At 41.9% G+C, this 25288-nt stretch overlaps 1 protein-coding gene across 2 annotated transcripts in view; it reads right to left on the bottom strand.

The window, feature by feature from the left end:
- BLVRA (biliverdin reductase A) overlaps positions 1-25288 on the bottom strand; it is a 220091-nt gene that overhangs the window by 88396 nt on the left and 106407 nt on the right. For both annotated transcript variants that reach the window (XM_078688188.1, XM_078688189.1), the window contains one exon: positions 19924-20021. In XM_078688188.1, the coding sequence (XP_078544314.1) occupies positions 19924-20021 (98 nt within the window). The remainder of the gene's footprint in view (positions 1-19923; positions 20022-25288) is intronic.

Here is a 25288-nt window from a genome sequence, read left to right on the forward strand (position 1 = left end):
TACCCTGAACTATCAGTTGAAGTTGCCCAGGGGTCTACGGGTTCATCCGGTTTTTCATGTCTCATTACTGAAAAAGGTGACAAAAGATTTGCGGATCAAGAGAACTCCAAAACCAATTCAATCTGAGAAGGTAGAAGAGTTTGAGGTGCAGCAAGTTTTAGATTCTAAGTTCAAGAAGGGACGATTGTACTATTTTTTGGACTGGAAAGGTTATGGTCCTGAGGATAGATCGTGGCAGTTGTCTACAGATGTACATGCCCCTAAATTGATTAAAGAATTTCATCAAAGATTCCCAAACAAGTCCAAGCAGAGAGGAAGTACTTTGAGGAAGGGTACTGTCAGGATTGTCAGGTCACCTAAGGTAAAAGGGCTTGGGTTAAATACCATTGTACATAGGTTCAGATTTAAGAAGCGAACAGTGTATGGTCAGAACAAGCTTACTGCTCGTACTATTGCTAAAATGGCCACCAGAAATAGAGACTTGAAGCAGCAGGTTAGCGCTCTAGTCTTTGCCGGCAATTATCTAGGTCCAGGTGTGGAGCCCGCGCTGTGGCGCACTTCACCCGACTCCAGAGGAGAGAAGGACTTTCCTGAATAAGCGCCGCGAAGTTAGTATAGGGAAAACCTTTGTCGCACTTATTGAAATTGACGTTGCGGCCTTGGAAGAACACAGAACTGAAAATATCCATTTCCCAAGTAAGGTCGTTCTGATTTAATGTGATTTTGAGGCAGTGCGCAATCTCAGAGTTCGAGAGGCGGCTCTCTCGAGCATGCGCAGTTTTGGAAATTAGAGTTGTCTAGGGAGCAAGCACAAATTCAAGACACTGTGTAAAAGAAAGTAAATTGTAGAGTAAGCACAAGTCGTTAGTAGAATAAATAGTGCTGGGCATTCAAGGAGAGATTTGAATTTAGCGAGCATTTAGTAGAAAGTAACCATAGTCAGGAAGTGAAGTAACTTCAAGCCTTAAGAGAAATCAATAGTTTGTAGTCAAATTTTTTGAGTTAGAATAAGTGTAAATATTACAGTGGAGTTACCAATAGGTGAAGCGAAATAGTTTTGATTCAATGTCAATACTTACCATATTCGAATCAGTAAAACACAACAGCTATGCACACGCAGGTGAGGAATCAGTAAAAGATAAGTAAAAAGAAAGAAAATTGAAAAAGAAAAGGAGAAGATTTTAAGATAAATAATTCTTGTAATATATCTACTGCAGGCTGAAGCAACACTATATATTAAAACACAAGAAGAGGAGCATAGGTCACACACAAGACAGGTAGGTCTCTAGAAGTGAGGCCACATGTTACTAGATTGCTTAGAGTTCAATCAGCTAATGTGAGTGTTTCCTTTGCAGTAGAAAAAAACCTGTCAAGCGAAAGCAGCTGAAGAATAGAGAAAAGTTTGAAGTTGAAAGAAGAATCAGACAAGGTGTGGGTGTCTCTTCTCTGTCCCATCCCCTTTCCCCCGTGGGGTTTCATTGGCACACGTAGTTAATCACGTGTTCTGTGGAATCTTGGTGGGGCATTGGGAACTTGCGACATTCTGCTCCTGTGCATCCAAGAAGAGCACGAGACCTGACAGATACCTTGCATCGTTCGACTGACTGCTCGCGTCTCTGTGGTGAAGATTCTATGTGTGATGTCTGCTTGGTTGCTGGGAGATGTGCATGCGACCTATTTCCTCTAGAAAACAGACGTAAACCACGTTACTTGGCACCCATTTTGGTTCCTTACGGAAGAGCTTTATTTTCCACAGTGCTTGCTTGATATGCAAGCTGTTGGCTTTCTAGATCTATACAGCCTGATTCATCAAGCTTAATTGCGCTCGCAAAGGGCCAGATTCTGAGAATCTGGCCCTTTGCGAGTGCAATTTTTGCATTTGGGATTCATCATCCCAAATGCAAAAATCGCTATTAAAGAATTCGCATATTTGCGAGGAATTTCATTTAAGGAATCTCTATTTGAGATTCCTTAAATGCAATTCATGAACCATTTTAAAATACCGAAATCGCTATTTTGGGCCGCTATTTACCGCGAGGTCAAACCTCGTGGTAAATAGCGAAAACTTAGAAAAATGCATTTAAATGCATTTTTCCAAGTTGCATGTTACACACACACGTCCTTTGGACATGTGTGTGCGCAACACCAATGTAGATTACATTTCATGGGTGCTACAGGGTGTCCTTTGGACACCCCTGGAACCCTTGAAATCGCTATCTTATTTGCGATTAGCAAATTGCTATTCGCAAATAAGGAATAACTCCCCATTCATTTCTATGAGCCTTTAGGCCAATAGGAATGAAAGGGGAGTTATTCCTTATTTGCGATTAGCAATTTGCTAATCGCAAATAAGGAATGTGTAGGAATCGCATTTCTTTATGCAATTTCTACATGAATCCCGTTTTGCAAGTCCTTAATAGCGATTCCTTATGAATCGCTATTAGGGGCTCGCAAAACGGGAGAATGATGAATCAGGCTGTTAGTTCCTTACTGGATCCTTCCTCATTGGAGCAGCGGTGTGAAGTCATCGGCGCTGCAGCGTGTGCGTTTCTGTGATACATACACTATTGTGGAAAAAATGATTTATTTGCTTTCTTCGTCAGGAAATCTGATTAGATCTTCATATACTGATTGTGCATCTCAGAGGTGCGCACACTTCAACGAGGGAGCTCGGTTTCTTGGCTGTGTGTCAGTGACAGTGAAACACACACTTCTTCATTTATTTTCTTGGGACTCAACCATCTGAATGATATGCACACTTATCCCAAGTACTTATGTAATGTGCATTTTAATGTCCTGTTTTTTTCTGTTTGCTTCTCATGAATCTGTGCTTGTATGCTTACTGCTTCTTTTTCTGGAATTGTGTTTGGTAGCACAAATATACATGCTTATTGCTATTTTCTTTTCTCTTTGTTCACCAGAAGATATTTTACTGAGTCATGGCGACTTCTCAGTACTATAATCAACCTGCAGTTTTCTTACAGGTTCCTGGTAAGCCAAAGTTAATGGTGGAATAAATGCTTGAAAACGTTTGAAATTTATATTGTAGGTATTGATGGGAATGGTTTTTCTCCTGACAGGAAGCGATTATATTTGGTTTTCTGGGCACAGCAGCCATAGAAATGTTTGAAAATCTGTTTCTTGTAACTGCATCAAGAGGTCAAGGTGATGGGTGGAATGTGTTTAAGGAAGCTGTAGCAAGATTGGAGAAACAATTTGAAGATGAGCCTAAAATTATGATAGAAAGACATACTTTTCATAAAAGAAAACAACATGCGGACAAATCAATTGTGGAGCAGGTTGCAAGTGTTGCCTGCCAATTGTGAGTTTAGAACCAACTTTGATTTCTGCATAAGAGACCAGTTTGTTTTCAACTGTGAATCTAAAAAAGTGCCAGTGAGGCTTTTAGACTGTTGTAATCCTACTTTGGGTGAAGTGTTGGACCTAGCGCAAGGTATAGAAAGATCTATTCAATCTGCCAAAGCCATCACAAGTGATGAGAATAAGGTTTTTTTCTCCTGTATGTGTAATACAGTCTGTTGAAAGTTCAGGCAGGACCGGAGTAGGAAGGGTTACTAAACATAGCTGTTACTGGTGTGGGTCAAAATTACATCTGGCGAATAGTCCTGATTGTCCTGCTTTAAAGAAGAAATTTATAAAATGTAGCAAGTATGGTCACTTTCAGAATGTGTGCAGGGCACCAAAAGCAGTTCCTAATACCACAGTTAATACTAGATCTAATGTTGAGCATCTAATGTTGAGCATGATTTAGAGAACTTACTTCTTACTGTTTATGATTCTTCGTTTAATCACACTGTCAGTAATGTTGGAGTTTCTTTTAATGCGCCTTTGGTTGTTGTACATATTAGGAAGGTGGCTCTAGAAGTTATGGCTGACTCGGGCCTATCAATTACCATTTTGTCAGATTTTTTTTTTAAAGAAAATTGGGTTGATGTGAAGCTGAAAAACACTGATATTAATCCCAAGGCGTTTGGTAATTTTGAAATTCATATGTTGGGATACTTTGAACAGAATTTGAAGTTTAAAGGGCACAATGTTGTTACAAAGATCTATGTAGCTATGTATGGTTAGTAAATAGTAGGGTTGTATGACCTGGGGAAGCTGGGTGTCATTTTGTGTCCGAGTACGGATTGCCCAATTCAATTAAGGGACATTCAAGTCAAAAGTGTGAAGGTTGAGAAGTCAAGTGTGGATGCTATTGTAGCTAGACACAAAACTGTTTTTCAGAATAAAGTTGGTCAGGTTAAAGGTTTTACTCACAAAATCAAACTTAAAACAGGAGCTGTGCCTATTCAGCACAAGGTTCACATGGTTACTTTAGGTGTGCGTCAGAAGTTAAAATTTCATTTGGATGCCTTATGTGCTGAAAACATAATTGAGCCTACAGGCAGTTCTGAGTGGGTTTCTGCCCTTGTTATCGCTCTTAAAAAAAGATCAAGAGTTGAGGGTGTGTGTGGACCTTAGGTCCTTGAATAAAAACATTGTCGTGGATACTTACCCCTTGCCTAAAATACAGGAGTTGTTAGCAGCAGTTAATGGAGCAAAGTATTTTTCCGTGATTGATCTTAAATCTGCCTACCATCAGGTAGTTCTTGATGACACCTCTAGTGATCACACTGCTTTCAACACTCTGTTCGGTCTTTATGATTTTTGAGAATGCCCTTTGGGCTGGCCTCAGGGGCCAGTGTTTTTCAAAAATGTATCGAGAAATTATTTCAGGGCTTGAGAGGAGTTCAGGATTTTCAAGACAACATTTTGATCTTTGCAGAAACATGTGATCAGCATAACATCATTTTGTAAAATGTGTTTAAAGTGTTGGAAAGTAAATGAATGACAGTAAGTAAGGACAAGTGTAAGTTTCTGGTTAATGAGATTGACTACTTAGGTCATAGGTAGGATTACTTGTAATGATATTTTTCCCAAGGCAGACCTTGTTAGTGCTTTGGACAAAGGACAAGGACTCATTACATTCATTTCTAGTCTTAGGAGAGTACTATGCCAGAATTGTGAGAGGGTATGCTCTTGTTGGGCAACCTTTAACACAACTTTTTAAAAAGGGGGCTCCATTTGCTTGGACTACAGAACATGATAAGGCTTTTAGTCAAGTAAAAAATGTATTGCAAGGACTCCTGGACCTAATACTTTTGATCCTGATGGAAAATTGTATGTTACAGTAGATGCCAGTGCCATTGGTTTAGGGGTGGTATTTACTCAAATAGTAAGGAAAGAGTCATATCTTTGATCTCCAGAGGTATTCGCGTAGAGTAGAAAAACATTACAGTACTATTGAGAAGGAGACCTTGGCTTGTGTGTGGGCAGTGGAAAAATGTAAGAACTTTTTGTGGGGGCGTTCAGTTGTTTTAGTGACTGATCAGAAGCCGCTTGTGTATATGATGGATGATGTTAGATCGGGTAATGATTCTTCCATGCTTGTGAGACTCATTGTGAGGTTACAAGAATTCAATTTTGAAATGCAGCACATTCCTGGTGGAAAGAATTGTCCTGCGGATTGTTTGTCATCACTGACCAGAATGAATGTGTTGTTGCTTTAGCGGATGCTGCGAGTTCTTGTAATTCTGCCATTTCAGAAGAAGAGTGGAATGAGTTTGTTTGTATGGATAGTATTTTGTTCAAAGTTAAACACTTTGTGGTTAGTGGTTGGCCACCTAGCAGGAATTTAGATCCCGGTCTTCGAAGTTTTGCTCAAGTTTCGAGTGAGCTTAGCATTGAAAATTACATTTTGTTGAGGCGTGGTTTATTTGTACCGCCTGCGGGTATTAGGAACAAGCTAATTCATTTGGCTCATTCTGGGCCTCCTGGGCTTTCTGGAACAAAAAAATGACTGAAGATTCATTATTGGTGGCCTGGGATGGATGCTCTTGTTGAACAGTATGTGAATAACTGTAAAGTGTGTGTTAGATCTGGTAAACATTGGAAGGTTTCTACTGAGCCTTGAACTGTTTTCAGGTGGTTCCCCTGGGACCTTGGGAGAGAGTTTCTTTTGATTTCTCAGGGCCATATGATTGTTTGGGCAGGGAGAGCAGATTTTTGATTCTTGTCATTGACAATTTTTAAAAGTGGATGTATTATACCTTTGTTTAACATCCCAACACAGATGAGGTTATACGTTTTTAGACTATATTTTCAAAATTGAAGGAGCACCCTGAGTTCTTATATTCGATAATGATGTGCAATTTGTTTCTGCCAAGATGTTAAGTTTTAAAAAAAGATGTGGGGTCCATTCTGAAAAGGCGTCTTTGTATTGTCCAAGGGCCAATGGTCAAGTGGAGAGGGCCAATAGGTTCATAAAAGAAGGGATTCAGACTGCATTGGAGAGCAATCTAGATGTTTTAGAATTTTTGAGGGAAAAGATTTGGAGTCATCATGTTACTCCACGTACGTGCACTGGAGTGACTCCGTATTTTTTGATGAGAGGTAGGCAAGTCAAGACGTTGTTGACACCTGCTTTGGCAAAAATGTGAAAGGTGATATTTTGGAGTCTTGCATTGCTAACGCCAGAGATAACATAACTTCATCTCGTATCTATGGAAAATCTTATCACGATACTTGTCATAGAGTTAAAAGTAAAGTTGTTGAAATTGGTGATTGGGTGCGTGTTATCAAACCTTTCTTACAACGCAAGGGTTTTATAAATTCTCTGTGCCATAGAGAGAGTTTCTGATTCTGCTGTCTTGCTAAAAGATAAAGGTTGGTGGAACAAAAGTTCTATAATTGTTCTCAAGCCTGGGTAGGAGTGTTTGTTTGAGCAGGAAAAGTTTGTGAATGGTGATGTGTGGTTTGATGAGAGTGGTGGGAAGTGTGTTCTTACTCAAGGTTCTACTGGGAGACTTTTGGATGGTGGAGGCTCCAGTGGAAGCATTCCTGATGCTCATCCTGTTGAACCAGTAGAAGATATTTTGGGTGAGAATGTCAAGCAAGGTATTTCTGATGAAGGTAATATCTTGTTACAAAAAAGGTGCACTAAGGTACCAAAGAAGTTCGAAAACTATATTTTGGAGTAAGTTTACTTTTATTAAATTTTTCGTTTGTTGTTTTGTTTTCTTTCCTTAAAAAAAAAAAAGGAACATGTGGTAAATCTTACTTTTTCTCCTTTTGTTTATGTTAATTTCAGGTAGTGTTTAATCATTGAACAGCTTCCTGTTGCATGGTTGTTGTGAGGTAATGTGGATTGTATTTATGTCATTTGGAATTCACCGATGTAATTGTGTTTGTTTAACTTGGAGGAGAAGCAGTTGGAGTCTGCTGAAGCAGGACGTCTTTTATCTTGCACCAGCGGGTCACTTTAAGGCACTAAAATAAATAATCTTATTTTTATACTTAAATCGACTCCCTCGCTTCTTTACACAATTGTTAATCAATTTTTTTTTTAAAACATATTTTATTGAAGATTTGTCATCATACAACGTCATATGCAACACCTCATCATTATTTACGAAACATGTCTTCTTTTATAACCCAACATTCCTTTACGCCCCCCCACCCCCCCTGATTGGTGCGGGCATGTAACTTCCAAATCTCAATAACACATGTTACTCAGTTAGCAGTGGTACATTTTCTACTTGTTGTAAAGTCTAAGTATTACACTGAAAGTCTATGCGCCCTAGTCCTCATCAACTTGTTGAAGGTCTATCAAGGCCTGAACTAAGGCCTCCCACGCCCTTGCTTGATCCAAGGCCCTCTCCTGAGTCGATCGTTGGGCTAGTTGCATCCGGACCGTGCTCTCACTCCTTGCCCATTTCAAAAGTTCCGCCCGCCAGCGCCTGTGTGATGGTCCTTCCCTCGACTTCCAATGCAAGGTGATTTCCCTCTTCGCTAAAATCAGTCCCAGATCTATAAATTTGCTTGTTATCTTCGTCTTGGGTGTGTGGGGGAACCAGAGCAGCACACACGTGGCCATATCGTAAGACAATTCCCTGCCCGTAACTTCATTCAAAAGTGTACCCACTTCCGTCCAGTAACTCCCCAGAATCGGGCAGTCCCACAGCATATGCTCCAGCTCTACCCCTTCTGTCAAGCATCTGGGGCATGCAGCATTTTGCACCTGGAAGTGCCTCTGAATTCTTCCCGGAGTCAAATAGGCTTGGTGCACTATGAAAAGCTGTATTAATTGAAGCCGTGCGTTTCGAGTGCCCTTCCAGGCTCTCTTGAGGATATGTCCCCATGTGATATCTGGCAGCGGTCGACCTGTGCTTGTTTCCCATTTCAATTTTAGAGCCGTTAAAGGCGATAACCCCTCGTGCAGCATCCGCAATTGGAGGCACGTGACCGCTTTAAAGGTCCCCGCTGCCATCACCACATATTGGCATGCCATTGTAGTCTGAGATTCTATTTGCCTCTTCTTCCAGTGTTTCCTAATTGCGCTCGTTACCGCCGCATGAATCAAGAAGTCCCCATTCGGGAGGTCATATCTTTCCTGTAGGGCCTGAAAAGACAGCAGTTCGCCCTCTTCATATAGGTCCCCTACCATCTGGACTCCTAGGTGCTCCCATTCTTCGAGAACAGCCCAGTCACCCCCATGTGGAAGTGCCGTCAGCATTCCCAGTGGGATCTCAGGAGCATATGGGTGCAAGACTCCCGCTTTACGTTGACTACGGTTCCAGCATGACCTCAAAGTGCCTTCTTCTAGAGATAGGTCTCTGGGGAGAAGTGCTTGTTGTAGGAGCATATGTCTTTGAATCCCTGTGCCTCTCCCCTGTTCAGGGCCCCGAAACTCTGTGGCCACCGCCTGTGTAAGAACCTGCAGCTGCGCTGCTAGATAGTAAAGTTCAAAATCCGGAACTGCTAGACCCCCCTCCAGTCTCGGCCGCATAAGTGTCCCCAAGGCTATTTGCTTCCTACCAGTGCCCCATAAAAAACCAACGACCATCGACCTCAATTCTTTAAACAACGATGGTGGGACCCAAACCGGTAGTGTCCTAAAGTTATAAAGCAGCCTCGGTAATGCCACCATTTTAAGTAAGGCTATCCTCCCCATTACTGACAACGGAAGCGTGGACCAAAATGCCATGCACCCTTTCAAGGCCCTCACGCAGCGTCCTATGTTACCATCCAGGATGTCTGTAGCAGCATGGTAGATCCGAACCCCAAGATAAGTGAGGCACTTCGGCTCCCATTTTATCCCCTGGGGGAGAGCTGGAACCGTCTCGCATGGTCGTACCGGATATAGGCATGTCTTACGCCAATTCACTTTGAGTCCCGATAAGTTTCCAAATCTCGTTAGCAGCGTGATTGCTCCTCGCAGTGCCCCCTCCGTGTTTTCCAGATACAAGATTGAATCATCTGCATACAACGATATGCGTTGTGGCAGCGCATTATATGAAAAACAGAAAGGGACCCTGAACCTAATCAAAGGCAGCGCATTATACCTTAGTCCGTCAAAGTGCAGTCCCGATCTCGCCTGCACCGCCAGCGGTTCTATGGCCAGCGCAAACAGCAGGGGGGATAGGGAACATCCCAGCCTCGTTCCCTGTAGCACTGGGTATTGGGTGGATATCAGTTTCCCCAGCCTCACTCTTTCTACTGCAGATGAGTATAGCACTCTGACCCAACTCCCAAATCGCTCACCTAAACGGAACCGGTCCAGCACTCTACCAAGGTACGTCCATTCCAGGCTATCAAAAGCTTTTTCTATGTCGACCGAAAGGATCGCCGGCATGACCAGGCCAAGGTGCTCGGTCCTCATGACTCTGATGAGCCGTCGTATATTGGAAGAAGTGTTTCTAGTTGGTATAAAACCAGCCTGATCTTGATGGACTAGGGCGGTCATATGAGGCAGCAATCGAGTCGCTAAAATTCTACTCAGGATTTTGTAGTCCGTCGTCAGCATGGATAACGGTCTATAAGACGTTACATCCTGGCCATCCCTACCTGGTTTCAACAGGGGAATAATCAGTGCCTCTCTCATGGAAGACGGCAACCGACCCAATTCTCTAGCTTCTTTATAGATCTCAAGTAGACGGGGACACAATTGTTAATCGTTAAAACAGTTGAAAGCAAGAGTGATTATTTTTACGTAACTATTGCTGCTAATTTAGGAGGCTCTTCTCCGTTTCACAAAATGCTTTTTTTCAGGAACAGTCCCTTGTTAGTGTCCGTTCCCCACTTCTGACACCATTTGCTTCCTCGCACATTGGTGAGCTCTCCAGTAGCTGAGGTGGGGGGGCTAGTAATGCTCTCCTGGCGTATTTGATGCCAGTCAGACTGCGAATGAGTACAGTGGGTGTGCCGCTGGCACGCCAGAGCCAAGCCCGTCTCCACCTGTCAGTGTCCAGCGCCAGCCATGCTGTCCTTTTCTCCCCAGTCAATCCTCAGAGACTACACTATGGAAATCACACCTTGCTGGCTCTCCGTCCTACATCTTGTGGCACCTTGCAGTTTTTCAACCTGCAGGCTAACCACTCAACCGACTGCCCTATGTGCAAGTTCAAATGGCACATCCCCTGCACAGCCCCAGGCGACACCTTGAGACTCAGAGCTCCACCTTGGGTTGAGGGTGGCGAATAGTCCTTCTCCCTCTTCTCAAACGACATCCATATTGGTCGCAATAATGTAAGATTCCTCCCCAAATATAAATCTCACATTTGGGATCTGCTTAATGACCATACCAGGGATATACTATTCCTAAAGGCACCTGGCTTAACACCCACTTAGCCCAAGACATTGCCCTCGCCATTGAGGAAGGCTACTCGGGCATCCATGTTGATCATGCTGCCGGTACGGGTGGTGGGATCGACATTGTACACCCCTCTATCTTTAGCTGCACCTTTACAAAGCTTGAGGGCATTGACATCAGTGAGAGTCTGATCTTTTACCTTCAGATATCTCCCAACTTCTCCCTGGCAGAGCAATTTAAACAAGCTATGTGTGACCTTAACCTCCTCCAACTGATAATGGGGGCTCACACAAGGGTGGTCACACCCTGGATCTGATATTCTTGAACTACACATTCGTTAGAGTAGGCTCCCCCCGTCCACTAGTCTGGACAGATCACTTTCTAGTGTCCTTCCACATATTATTTCCTTCTGCCCGATTGGGCTCCACGAATCCCAAAAACATCTCTAGACCCTGGCAGAATAACCCCGAGTCCAACCTATCGCATATGTTCTCACTAATTAAAGTGATCACATCGGAAGGTATGGAGGATGCACGCAACTCCTTCAACAACTCCCAAGTACAGGCTTTGATATCCTAGCTTTCCCCAAACCCTCTGCCACACCGTCTGCTAATTGGTTCACACCCAGTCTTCAGGCAGAAAAACGTTCATGCAAACAACTGGAGCGAAAGTGGTGAAGGAACTATGACATTAATGACAAATGAGCTTATAGCACTATCCTCAAACAGTTCTGGAGAAATATTTTTAAAAAGCCAAAATTGCTTTCTTTTCTTCGCAAATTGCAGCCGCTGACACCGCCCCCAGAACATTTTTTTTAAATAATCCAAATTTGTTTGCAGCCAAAAGCTTGCAAACAAAGAGTGCCAGCTTCTTAGTCTCTGGCTGAAGACCTCTCCCTATTGTTCCACTCCAAAGTGGAAAATATCTACTCTAAATTCAGCAAACAGCCTAATCTCCCCACCCCCCACCAAAGACAAGATGGTGGCACGGCTCGAGTCATTCGTGCCAATCTCACTAGTGGACTTGGGGCAAACAATCCATAAAATTAAATCCAACTCACCCCTAGACCCCTGCCCTTCTTCATGCTCGCTAAAGCTGCCCCTGCCATTAATCCGCAAATCAATGCCCTCTTTAATCTGGCTCTAGAAAATGGAATTGTGGCTCCAAAATGGAAGAAGGCCCTTGTGTTTCCCCTGTTAAAGAAAGCAAATGCCAACCCGTGCATCCTGAGTAATTATAGGCCCATCTCCATCCTCCCTCATCTTGGCAAGATGCTTGAATCCCTAGTGAATCATCAGATTACCAGCTATGTGGAAGAGAATAATATTCTCCATTCTTCCCATTCAGGCTTCCGTCCCAGCTTCAGCACAGAACTAGCCCTCCTCGGAGTCTCCGAATATATCTGAGGCAACCTCGACTCAAGGCAGAAGGTGGTGGTCATCAAACTAGACCTCTCCACCGCCTTTAAAATTGTGTCCTACTTGATCCTTTAACAAAGGTTGCAAGAGTTGGCCATCACGTGCCCCACCCTGAAATGGCTTTGCTCCTTCCTAGAGGACAGAGAACAGTCAGTTTTCCTCTTGCCCTTCACCTCCCAATCTAGAGCCATAGGTTGTGACGTACCCAAGAGTTAATTACTCATCCCAACTCTAACATCTACCTGGCCCCTTTAGCTCTAGTTGCGCAAAGTTGGGGTATGAACATGGTATCTTACGCGGACAATAGTCAACTTATGCTACCCTTCCATCAACTCAATGACACTGTAATCTGGGATTTTCAGGGATGTTTCAAGTCCATCGTTCAATGGATGCATAATAGCCTTCTACAGCTCAACTCCGACAAAACAGAAATTCTGATGTTTGGGTCCTCTTTCCCTGTTGACGACTTGCGTCTTTGACCACCTGACCTAGGCCCAGCCCCCACCCCCTCCACAGTTGCTAGGAACCTTGGGGTCATGATGGACACCGCCCTATCCTTAAAACCCCACATCAAGACCACAGCCGCTGCCTGCTTTGGTCTGTTAATATCTCTGAGAAAGATGTTAAAATACCTACCCCTAGACACCCATAAGGGGATTGTACACACTGATCACCTCCAGACTAGACTATGCCAACATACTCTATCTGGGTGCCCGCAGAACCTACTGTCTCGACTGCAGTGGGTACAAAAATACCCAGCCAGACTTATTCTGATTATCACCAAATGTCAGTCTATCAGACAAGGGCTCAAGGAACTTCACTGGCTTCCCATCAATTCCAGGATTATGTTCAAAACGCTCATGACCACCCACAGAGCTCTCCACCAAAGAGGTCCCAAAAATACCCAAGACATGCTTCAACACAACTCTCCTGCTAGGGACCTCCGTTATGCTAATCTCAATCTCCTGTGTGTCCCTAGATATCAAAAAGCTAGAGCTGGGGGTAGGTTCTTCTCAGTTCTGGCACCAGGTCTTTGGAACGCTCTCCCTCCGGTCCATTTCTTCCGAAAGCTTCTTTAAGGAACAGCTGAAAACAGTGTTGTCTGGGAGCTGTAACCCTTTCGCTCTCACCTGTCTCTCAGAAGTGCCAGGACGCTTCTTCTAATGCAGCAGTCAGGCTATATAAATATCGCTTCATTCATTCATTCAAACTGACTGCTGAGTGTAAGAACAAGTCATAAGTACAGTGCGTTGTTAAACAGAGATATCGGGACATGTCCAAACAAAGGCTGATGTTGTGATGGCTGTTAGTGTTTTCTGTAACCACATGAGGAGAACACTTATGGTTCAAGAATCAAGATGGTGAAAACAAATATTCAAGCAATGAATCAGTGAGTAGGTCTAACCTTGGAAGTAGACAACAGACGCTGAAGTTTACTGCCATGTGTCACACATGACATTATCCAGAGCAATGCAACAGCAGATACATTTAGGAGTAAATAAACCTCACGTTTTGCAAAGTGAGAGTTGGCCCGATCTCAACTGATGATGGAAGGGATCAGTTACAAGGTAATCATTTGAGACGAGAAGGGAGTTGGGGATGGAAAGGGGCCAGAGTCGGGGCCTCGCCATAGGAAGCAGCACATTGTGTAATGGTCATGGTTCCTCCTAATGCTACCTTCTACTTGTGCCATCTGTAAGGTTTACAGTTAGAATTTCTGTATTTGGCAACTGCTTAGGTGAAATTAGGCTTCAGCTGGAATGCGCGGATGGTCTATTTTAGACAGAATGTGTCTCTAAATCAGATTATTAATGGTTGTACTTGGATGTGTTGATTCTGACTGTAGTATGTCTGTGTGAATGCTATACATGCTTTAACTTAAGGATACCTTTAATGCCGGCAAGCGCTAAAATGTTTCTGTAACGCTATTACAAACTGTTGGGCTGGTGCAGGTAGAGTGTGTGTGGCAGAGTTGGAGGTCAGTGAGGACAAGGGTCCTGATCTGAAACCTGGAAGTTAGTTGTCTCAGCAGGTCGCTAAAGTAGTCCTTGGGTAAATTCTAAATTAAACCAAAACCTACCTGGTGGCCCTGTCATATTAGTGATAGATGGGCAGGCCAGTGGCTCCTATGTTTGTGACCCATTTTCAGCACTGCCAATGCCTTATATTAAGGTGGTGCTGTGCAGTAAGGGATGGAACCATTAATGATAGGATTACTGGTGAACCACAATGAACCTGAACTAAGAAACATGCATAACTGTTATCCCCTATGTCCTCCTTTAGAAACCTGAGCCAAATGGGGCCATATTTTTGGAACAGTAATAGGTTAAAATCAGTGCCGTAGCATCTGTCCATTGGGAAAGGATGAGCTTTAAACGTTAGGTACGGAGTGTATTTTTTCCACCATTTGCAATATCTCTTATTTGTTCTCTCGGATAAAGACATAAAATCGCATTAGTTGCATGTTAGTGCAGGACTTCATTTAAGGTCCCTAGTTCGGTCAGAAATAACTCCCTACTGGTAGTTAGTACAAGGTGCACAAGACTGAAGTTGCACATTTTAATATGCATTTAAAGATTGTCTAAATATCGTGCGCAGACCAATGACAAAATTTATTTTGATGATTTTATTACGTATTGCGGGCCTTGATACCTATTAACATGGTTTGAAGTTTTACAGTCATGGTTATTTAGCATATTGATGTAGGCCTTTAAAGGGAGCTTTAAAGTTAATGTGATTTCTTCGTTTTCGCAAAGTCAGCAAAAAAGTATTGTATTTTGTGAATCAAAAAATGAGCACATTCCTCCTGTTCTTCATTGCTTAAGGTTCAGTTCCTTTTTTTGCTGCATGAAATTACAGCGGCTGTAGCTATGGTGTCAACCTTTCCTACAGGATAATCTTGCAACTACTCCAGTTTCTGCATCAACATGGTTCTAAATGTAACATTTGCCAATGCTTCCAAATGGTACAAATGAAAGAATTTTGTTCAGCTGCATGGGGTTCAGAGAGAGCACCCCCACAAGCGCCACAGAGATGATGTGCAGAAACAGGAATATAAGCTTTCCTTAATTAGGGAGAGACAGAGACCAAAACAGATGCTAGGGGCATGCTATCTGTCTGGATATTTAAATAAAGACCTCAAGTCTGCAATAGGTATGCAGGGATGTTAAATGGCTCAGCAACAAAAAACATAATAATATGATGCCACAAAACAAATAGGGATTTTAAGGCCAATTTGCTGCAGATATGTGAAAAATATGGTGTTGTGTACATTCCATTTACTCCAACAATATTCATAATCGTGGAGCTATCCATTATTATGGGGATAATCAAAGTGCACATGATTTGCACCCAACACACAAAAAAGTGTGTGCATACTGTTTCTAGGGATTCAGAGCAGGCTCTCATATATATATCCCGCAAGAATAGGGGCTTCTCTGGCAGGATTGCAAACACCCCCATTCCTGTAAGCATAGTTTAGCAGAGGCAGAAGCTGCTTTTCGGGACTAAGGTACTCTACTGGGAGTGGCTCCCGTAAAATAGGGGGTTTCATGACCGAGGTTTTGTACAGAAACAAGAGAACCACAAAGGGTTTTGTGGTTAAAATAGATGTAAATGTAAATCCGCATTTGTAAAGCGCAAACTACTCAACCTTAAGGGTCACAAGGCACTGGGGGCCGTCGTGGAAATTGAGTGAGCTATTGCCCAGAGTCACATGGTGCTGAGCTGAGCTGCCGCCGGGGATCGAACCATGAACCCTGTGCTCTGAAGTCAGCTGCCCTGGCCACTGCACCACACATCTCCACTGGTTGATATGCAAGACATATCTAAGGGGTTCAAGTGACATTCATCTTTAACCCAGCTTAGTTGACAGGTTTAACTTTTATTTGATCTGCCTTGCTATTGCCTCAGAGCGAAATATATTATCCTCTCTCACAATCCTCAGAGATGTTAACGCTCTAACAAATATAGTTAGATACTTATGTGAAATGATATCTGTATTTGAAGGACACAATACCTGATGTGGATTACTGACCTTTCTTCTAACTCGTGACATGCCCTCTTTCAGGACATAGACTCTAAATAAAGAGAATGATTTACATCCAGAAATGTCGGTGTGACTCTTGCAAGTTACTATAGTTTACTATGTTTTTATGTGTTATGTGGTAATACTGTTCCACAATACAAATCTTAAGAGAATTGTTAAAGAAAGAAGGCACTATACTGATTTGCTAAAATTAATTTGAAATATGTAGTAGGTTTTAATAATTTTCTGACCCTTGCTTTTCATGCAAATACAATGGCACTGATATATTTCACTAGTAGCTCCAGATGACGTAGCTTTGGATGTTCAAGAGGGGGAACCCTCACCTGTGTATCTTTCAACATCATGGGAAAAGTGCAAAGGTGACACAGCTCCCTCTATCTTTACTCTTGGCATTACATAGCACCAAGAAATCAGAGGAGAGAGGCACTGTGAACTGTGCCTACTATAGCCTACACAATAAACCCTGGGCATAATTCACTTAGCAGCGCCACGCGAAGTGCACTTTGCACTACGCATAGCTACGCGAGCTACTCGTAGCTACGCGAACTGCGTAGTGCACTGTGCAAAATGCTGTTCGCACTGATTGCACAGTGCCGGATGCTTGTCCACACTATGCAATCAGTGCAAATCGCATCTTGCACAGTGCAAGCGGTTGTTTTCTGCCGCTCGAGTAGATTTCTACCCGAGCAGCAGCTTTCTCAACGCGGACTGGTAGTTTCTCATCGCGAGCCGTCGCGAGGATACGCGACCACTCACAATGAGAAACCTGACCTCCCCGCGTTGAGAATCTCGCCGGGAGGTTTATGTTCCACGCTCGCAATCGGCAACTTGATGTTGCTGATCGAGAACGAGGAAAAAGTCTCACCGGGATGTCATTTTGCTCGCTCGCGGTCGCCAAATTGACATTGAGGACCAAGAGCAAGCAAAAAATGACCGCTACGCATGTTTGCACTGTGCTACGTGCAATTTGCGTAGTGCAACGTTGCGCAAACTTCACAAACTACGCAAGCGTAGCGTAGCACTTCGCCCAGGATTACTACACATAGGCCGGCTTGCAAAGGATACAGCAGAAAGGTTTGAAACTTAACCCTAACTGTAACCCTAATCCTAACCACAACCCTAACATAAATTTATAAGGCTAACCTTAATCTTAACCAGAACCGTACTCCTAATGGAAATAAACGCTTGACAAATATTTGTAATATCTGAATGGTCACATTTTTTGCTCCTCCGATATGGAAATAGGCTATTGTGAAACAGTGCTTTAAAAAGTCTAAAGCCGATTTGGCTGTCTACACAAACCATCAGCTCATATAATACAATACATTTTATGGAGTGTGCCGTTACCTAAAATGGAGTCAAGGCGCTACAAAGAGTGTTCACTGAGTTCAAGGGCAGAAATCAGCTCAGGAGGGGATTATTACCGAGTCGAAGAAAAACGTTTTAATCCTTTTCCTGTAGACTTTTTAAGATAGGCAACTTCTCAAACCCACGGGTATGGCATTCCACAGTCTGGCTGTAGATAGGCAAAGGAACAGCCACATCTTCTGGATTTAACAATAGGAGGGGTTTAAAACAGCCTAAGATTACTAGAGAGAAGGGAATCCTACCTGTGATGAGAGTTTGAACCGAGGTCTAAGATATAAAGGACCCCTGGAGTTAAAGAACTTGAAAGCAAAACTGAGGGCCTTAAATCCCATCTCGTTACTGCCCCATTGTAGTCCAGTAGCACCGTTTTCTTGAACCTAAACAAGCCTGATTGTGACCTTCTCATTGAATGTAACTGTTCTTGGATGCAGTCCTTGATGATTTACATATCTTCCTGGATAAAATGTCTCCCGCTTCATCTCTCATTTGCTTTTGACACTGACACTCCCATCTTGGTTAGCGGATGAAGGAACGAGATGTGATGCCCTAGCCTGGTTAACTTCTTTTTTCACCAACACTGCCCTGTGGTTCTCAGATCTTTTTTCAGGCTATCTACAGAGCTGATCTCTTATGAATCTTGTTCAAAACCTACTATTTTCAATATATATGTTGCTCCCTTGAATAAACATAATGTTCTTTTGGCTTCATTCACTTTTGTGATGCAAACAACAGTCAGCTTATTAACAGATTGGACAAGGCATTTTTGGCAATTAAATCTACTTTTCATGACTATCTCAATTGTTAAGTGACTATGCGTTCAAACTAATCACAGATAAAGCTGACATTCTTCTCTTTGGTAACACCAGCTCTCCTAAGAAACCAGGACTGTCATTGTGCACCTCTATTGAGATGCAACCTTTAAGAAGTTTTGTGAAAGGCTGCATCTGAGACCTACCAACCTTTCATAGGTAGATTAGGAGAAGAGAGTCATACATGCAACAAAAAACAAATAATGTTACAAGTTTTGCTAATAGCAGTCCAGACCACATATGTATGTACTACATAAGCAAATGCAAACACAACTACTACAATAATAAACAAAGGGCCACTTGAAGCATTGTTTTTCTATGTATGAAGTGATTGGATTCCTTCCCTGCACATGAAAAATAAAGACACAGAAGAGTTAGAGCTCTGCAACTGACAGTTGGTCCTCAGAGGTCCCAGCCCTATACAATTTCAGCAAGCTCAAATAGACACAAAACCAGAGAAAATTAATATACTCTCCATTTAAGAACATGCTCAGTAGTTAATAGTGGGTTGTCCTGCAAGGATATTACACATGTAGGAGTTAGGGCTAAGGGTTGCCCAAGCACCCTTACTTAGAACTGAGGAGTATATATGGAGCAATAGAGAGAATAGATCACAATTTCTACAGAGTTAGAAGAAAGTGAGATTGAGTTTTGGGGTATTTCTTGCCAAGAACCTTCACAGTATTTGACTAACTGAGCCTTATCTACACTTTGTGACGGACTATGAATAAATACATGGACCAAAATCAGCCTAAGAATGAGAATGGAAGTTTGTTCATTAAATGCAGAAACACAGTTGGACATGTGATACTAATTCAGTACATCATACATTGACTGGCCTAAATTCTTTTTCAATAAATGACTGTGGAGGAAATTAGGAACTTTTCGCCCACTGGACATAGTTAGAACAGGAGTATACCATGGGTCTTGACCACAGGCCATGGTGGGAAGGTGTAAGGAAACCCTCAGGAGAACACATTTACTATAATTCAGGAAGACAAAGAATGAAGGAGTGTGTCTGCTGTCAATGCAAGCAGGTGGAGACTTAAGGGGTACTTAGAAATGTAAATATGGAAGTAGTGATGCTGATGTATAGAACTGATCTTTGATGGGTCTAAGACAATCAATACTCTAAAAATACATAGGCTGACTCGGAAAGATACCTCAAACATAGCTGAAAGGATGCAAAGGTGTGGTAGGACAGAGTAAAGAAATATAGAAAAACAAAATTAAAGCCTGACTTAACAGCTCTCTATTAAACACTAAGCACAATAATACCCTAATACAAATATTAATTGTGGCAAGGAATGGGTTTGTTTTCATGACTGATTTACATGTTCACGAAATAGGGAATAAAAAGCAGCCCCGAATTGGCACCCATTTTTAACCTATTCTTTTAACATTACGCTCTTGTTTTTAGCACTGTGTAAAGAAAAGAGGCTGGAGGTAAATGTGAACCCAAAACTTGACCGAACACAACTTACACTAGACTCAACTGGTGATAATGCCAAAACCATCGATTAATAGATAAGCGCTGTTTATAGCACATAATAAGCACATTTTAATGCTGCACCACAATAATTATTACCTATTACCTTACATGGCTAGAAATACACATATGCTTACCTTTTAACTCCGCCAACTGCCACAGCTCCACAGATTTAGCAGCAGACAGTGCCATAGGGTATTCTACAAGGACATGTTTTCCAGCCTCCAGAAACTGCCTTAAAAAATACACGAATTAAAAACATTTTATTTTATATTCCATTTCAGCCATCAAAGAGATGTACTTACTGCAAGCCAGGTCTTCCAATTTTGTGATGTAAGTGAACATGATAAAGAGTCTTTTTAATCACAGTGTCAGCTCTAAATAATAACATGAGTCACTGTCATGGGGTGGAAGAGGCGCAAAGTAACCCGGTGTGCCTAAAAACTGACTACTTTGTGACCCCTCTTCATTTTTGCACCGCATATGATGTCCTCCTACTCGGTTGTATTGCAAAATGCATATTCGGAGGGAATTGCGATAACTCTTGCATCATTAATATTTATGAGGCAAGGAAAGGCGGACTGCCAGGGACAACACACTTCCATACCTTCATTTGCCATATGCTAAAAAACCTTTTAAGCAGCCTCTGCTCATTGAAGGGACAGGGGATGCTTTAAAAAAATACAAAGTTGGTATTTAATGAAGGACCCTGAGAAGTTTATGTGTAGAAGAATTTATTGTTCGTTTACTAAAAACTTACAATTTGCAACATCTTTCTCATATGGTACAAAAAAAACACAAGGCGACAACATAAGAAGCACGATATTAAAACATTTACAGTTTAATCCAAATTTTAAAACAATCTATTCATTATTGAAAACCACAAAGGTACGCAGGACTTCTTACACCTACTGTTTTCATTGAATCCTGCAATATGTCCAATTCCCTCTATTTATTTATTTATTTATTTACTGATTTTATACAGCGCATAGCTGCCCCTGCGATGGGGCGTCCCAGTGCTACCCAGGTAAACATAGATAAAGCAGAACTGAGAAAGGTAACAGAGTTACCCCGGGAAAAGCCATGTCTTTATGGCTTTGCAGAACTCTAAATGATTCTGGAGTCCTCTAATTGCAGAGAGAAGAGAGTTCCAAAGTTTAGCCTCCAGCATCTTAAAAGACCGGCTGCCAGCTCTGACTCTGCGAACACGGGGGATGCAGACCAACCTTTGATCCGTAGAGCAAAGAGGTCGACTCGGGATATACAGCACTAACATATTAGCTAGGACAGTGGGAGCTTGACGAGACAACATTTTACGGGCTATGCAGAGAATTTTGGACTCAATTCTTCACTCTACTGGCAACCAATGTAGTTTGGATAGGGACTTAGACACTGAGCATGATTTAGAAAATGAAAGCAGAATCCGGGATGCAGAGTTTTGTATTCTTGGAAGTCTCAGAATACAAGACTTGCTGGCCCCTAAATATAAAGAATTTCCATAGTCCAGCCTAAACAGAATCGTGGCCTGTAGGATGGTCTGACGAACGGAGGGATCAAAGAACCCCAGTAGCGGTATCAGCCCTCTCAGTAGCCCAAAGCACGTACCTGAAACTGCCTTTCATTGAATATCAAAGGACAGACTTCTATCAATCCAGATGCCCAAGTTCTTAACTGCCTCCTTAGGTATGGGTGCAGGTTTGAGTTTATCCGGCCACCAATGCTCTGACCACATACCACTGTCTCTCCCGAGCAGAAGTATTTCCGACTTGCTTGCGTTTAGTTGCAAACAATTTGCTGTCATCCAATCAGCAATTGCCATCATAAATTCCTTGAATTTAACGAGGTTTCATTCATGTTTCTTAGAGAAGGCGATTACTAATTGGGTGTCATCGGCATATGACAATTCTACTCCTGGCTACCAATGCAAACGGCTGTACAAAGATATTGTAGAGCAAAGGGCTCAGGATCGAGCCCTGCGGAACCCTGTGTTTGATAACATGCTCCTTACAGTGAAAAGGTGGCATAGTGACCTGGAAGGTTCTGCCCTCCAGAACAGAATCTATATGTTGCTGATCATACTATACTATATAAACTGTCTCGTTTTAAAGAAGAATAAAAATTCCAACCGATTGGCTTGCTGGAAAAAGTACAACTTTTTATTTTTATTTTCTTTACCCGCCTTGGTAAAGGAAGGTAACCTCTTAAATTAAATTTAAAGTGCAATGTGCTATTTGTTGACTCATCATCTAACTTTACAATTGCTACATCCTTATTTTCACTTTATACTAGGAGCTCCTATGTACAAGGTTTATGCAGAGTTCCCCAGGGCCATTGTCTGCTCCATCTGATCCCAAACACACATATTCACAGTGTGGAAGCTAGAACAAGAATAGTAAAGGTTACTGTAGGAAGGTGGAATCTGACTATATGGTTACCCCCACTTTTCTCTTGGTGTTTTTCTAGTTTTCGACTTAGTTGGCCTGGGACCCTGCTTTTCAGGGCCCCAGTCTATCTGCTTTCTCTATAAAATGGATTCCATGTACTTTAGGTACATACCAGATTGGTTACTGGGTCACCCTTGTGAGCCCCTGTATAGTGTACCATAGGTACCCAGGGCATAGGTGCATCCAAGGCCTACCGGGCTGCAGCAGGCATTATGCCACCCCTGGCTATCCCTCCAAACTGACACCACAGGTCTGTTCACACAGCCTGGGTAAGGTGGTGTAATCACCCCTTACTTAGATATAATATATATATATATATATATATATATATATATGTATATATATATATATATATATATATATATATATATATTACCTACTGGCGGTCGCCAGTAGGTATATATAGTTAGGATTTTTTCTCTATGGGATTTTTGAAAATTCTATGTCTAATAACTTTGGCGTTTGTGGACGGAATTGGCTGAAATTTTCAGGAAAATGGCACATTTTGTTTCTGAGCAGCCGTTGAAAATTTGGGGGGGGTTCGTCAAGGGGGGGCTGAGAAAAAAGGGGGGTCCCAAAACGTGTTTTTAACATTGAGTTTTCCATAGGGCGGTTGGCCTCACTTTTAGCCCGAACGGCTGAATGGATTTGCACGAAACTTGGCAAAATTGTAGGGACTGGTAGCCCGATGTGCCTTTTGTAGGTCTCAATATATGTGCTACAGTGGATTTTGAGAAATTAACGTTTAAAAAAAGATATATATCTGTAACAGCGGACCGGGCTGCGCTCCAGGACGCGTACTTTTCGCGCAACGGAGCTTTGTGAAGCGAAGCTGATTGGTTCTCCGGCGTCTGTCAACATTCCAAACAGTCCGTAGCGGCCGCCATCTTGTCTCTCGGTAGGATCGAGAGACAAGAGGAGGCCAAAGCGAAGGGGCAAATGACCATAAGGGGGAATAGTAGATCCTCGCTGACCCCCTACGTTTGATGTGGAGGTTTTAAAAGGGCCCCGCGGGGCAAAAAAAAAAAATAATAATAATAATCGAACGGCTGAATGGATTTGCACGAAACTTGGCAAAATATTAGGGACTGGTAGCCCGATGTGCCTTTGCTAGGTCTCAATATATGTGCTCCAGTGGATTTTGAGAAATTAACGTTCAAAAAAAGATATATATCTGTAACAGCGCTCCGCTTCGCGTACTTTTCGCGTTACGGAGCTTTGCGAAGCTGATTGGTTCTCCGGCGTCTGTCAACATTCCAAACAGTCCGTAGCGGCCGCCATCTTGTCTCTCGGTAGGATTGAGAGACAAGAGGAGGCCAAAGCGAAGGGGGAAATGACCATAAGGGGGCATAGTAGATCCTTCCTGACCTCTTAGGTTTGATGTACCATTTTGCCAAGTTTGGTGTAATTCCGTTCAGCCATTCAGGCTGTAGACGTATGTAAATGTCCTATGGAAAATTGCATGGGGAAAACACATTTGAAAGTGTTGAAATTTAGAACCAATTAAAATGTTAGTTTGGTTTTGTATTTGTGTGTGATGAAAGTTAATTGGTTATGTATATATTTCAAATGAGAGGAAACCACAGCCATTTTGTGATACTACTGTCTGGGGTACATTTGTGAGGAATTTTTGGTGGTGAATTTCTGGTGTTTGATTTACACAGTACTAACACTTCTCCTACTTTTAAAAAGGTGAGTTGTTAATTTGTAAGGGGAACTATGTTGTACACTTGAAGATAATTTGAAAAATGTTTTCTGTTATTTATTTGCAGTCCTTCTGTTATACTAAATACTTGATAAAGTTAGTTTTATATTATGTATTACTAAAAACGATAAATGAAAGGGATTATTTTTTTCTGCAATTTACAGCAAGCAATTTCAAAATAAAATGGCTCACAATGAAGAGACCGTGGCAATTTCTTTTGAATTGTCCACTACATTGATTGAAATTGAGAGCACCAATAATGAAATATTGTCACAAGGAGGAGATGACTTGTATGATTCCATTAGATTGATTGAAATGGACAGCACCAATAATGAAATATTGGCACAAGGAGATGACTTGAATGATTCCACTACATTGATTGAAATTGAGAGCACCAATAATGAAATATTGTCACAAGGAGGAGATGACTTGTATGATTCCATGAGATTGATTGAAATGGACAGCACCAATAATGAAATATTGTCACAAGGAGGAGATGACTTGAATGATTCCACTACATTGATTGAAATTGAGAGCACCAATAATGAAATATTGTCACGAGGAGATGACTTGAATGATTCCACTACATTGATTGAAATTGACAGCACCAATAATGAAATATTGTCACAAGGAGGAGATGACTTGAATGATTTTTTTGATCAATCTCTTGATGGCGAATTTATCGAATGTTTGGAGACCATAGAGTTACAAGAATCATCATTGCAGACTTTTCATGAGGACATTGCTGATGAGGACATGTTACTAGTTCTTTCAAATTTAGAAAATTCTGAAGAATAAATTTATATTTAGAAATCAAAAATTGTTTGAGACATTATTCATTTTTATTTTTAATTTATGAGGTTGTAGCGAAGTGATTGTAGTATAAAATGAGACTTATAGTATAGAGTGCAACATTTTTATGTTACATGGTAAGTTTACTCATATTTACTTCCCTTCTGCCACTATATTATCTCCAATGTGTATTTGACATCTCTTCTTCATCTCCGGCCTCCTTTCTCTCACTGTGTGTCTCCGATGCATCTTATCGCTGCTATTTTGTGTAATTACAGAAGAGAGTAAAATAAAATAGTTCGGAACGTGAAAAGGGGGCAAAGTAGAGTACTCCTCACCCCCTAGGCCTTTTTAGGCGGTCCCAAAAGGATCAGTTTCTGCTTTCCTGAGAGATTATGGTATGAGTTCCATATACCACAATAACTTGCATTACAACATGCAAGATATCTATCTCCTTTTGGAGATATTCGCGCTAAGCGCGAATATCTCCAAAAAGTAACACCTGCCCTGAGCAGTTCTTAGCCATGTTATCCAATGGGAGGTGGATAACATGGCTAAGAG

This window comes from Lissotriton helveticus, chromosome 4_1 (assembly GCF_964261635.1).
Source record: "Lissotriton helveticus chromosome 4_1, aLisHel1.1, whole genome shotgun sequence".
NCBI classification, from domain to species: Eukaryota; Metazoa; Chordata; class Amphibia; order Caudata; family Salamandridae; genus Lissotriton; species Lissotriton helveticus.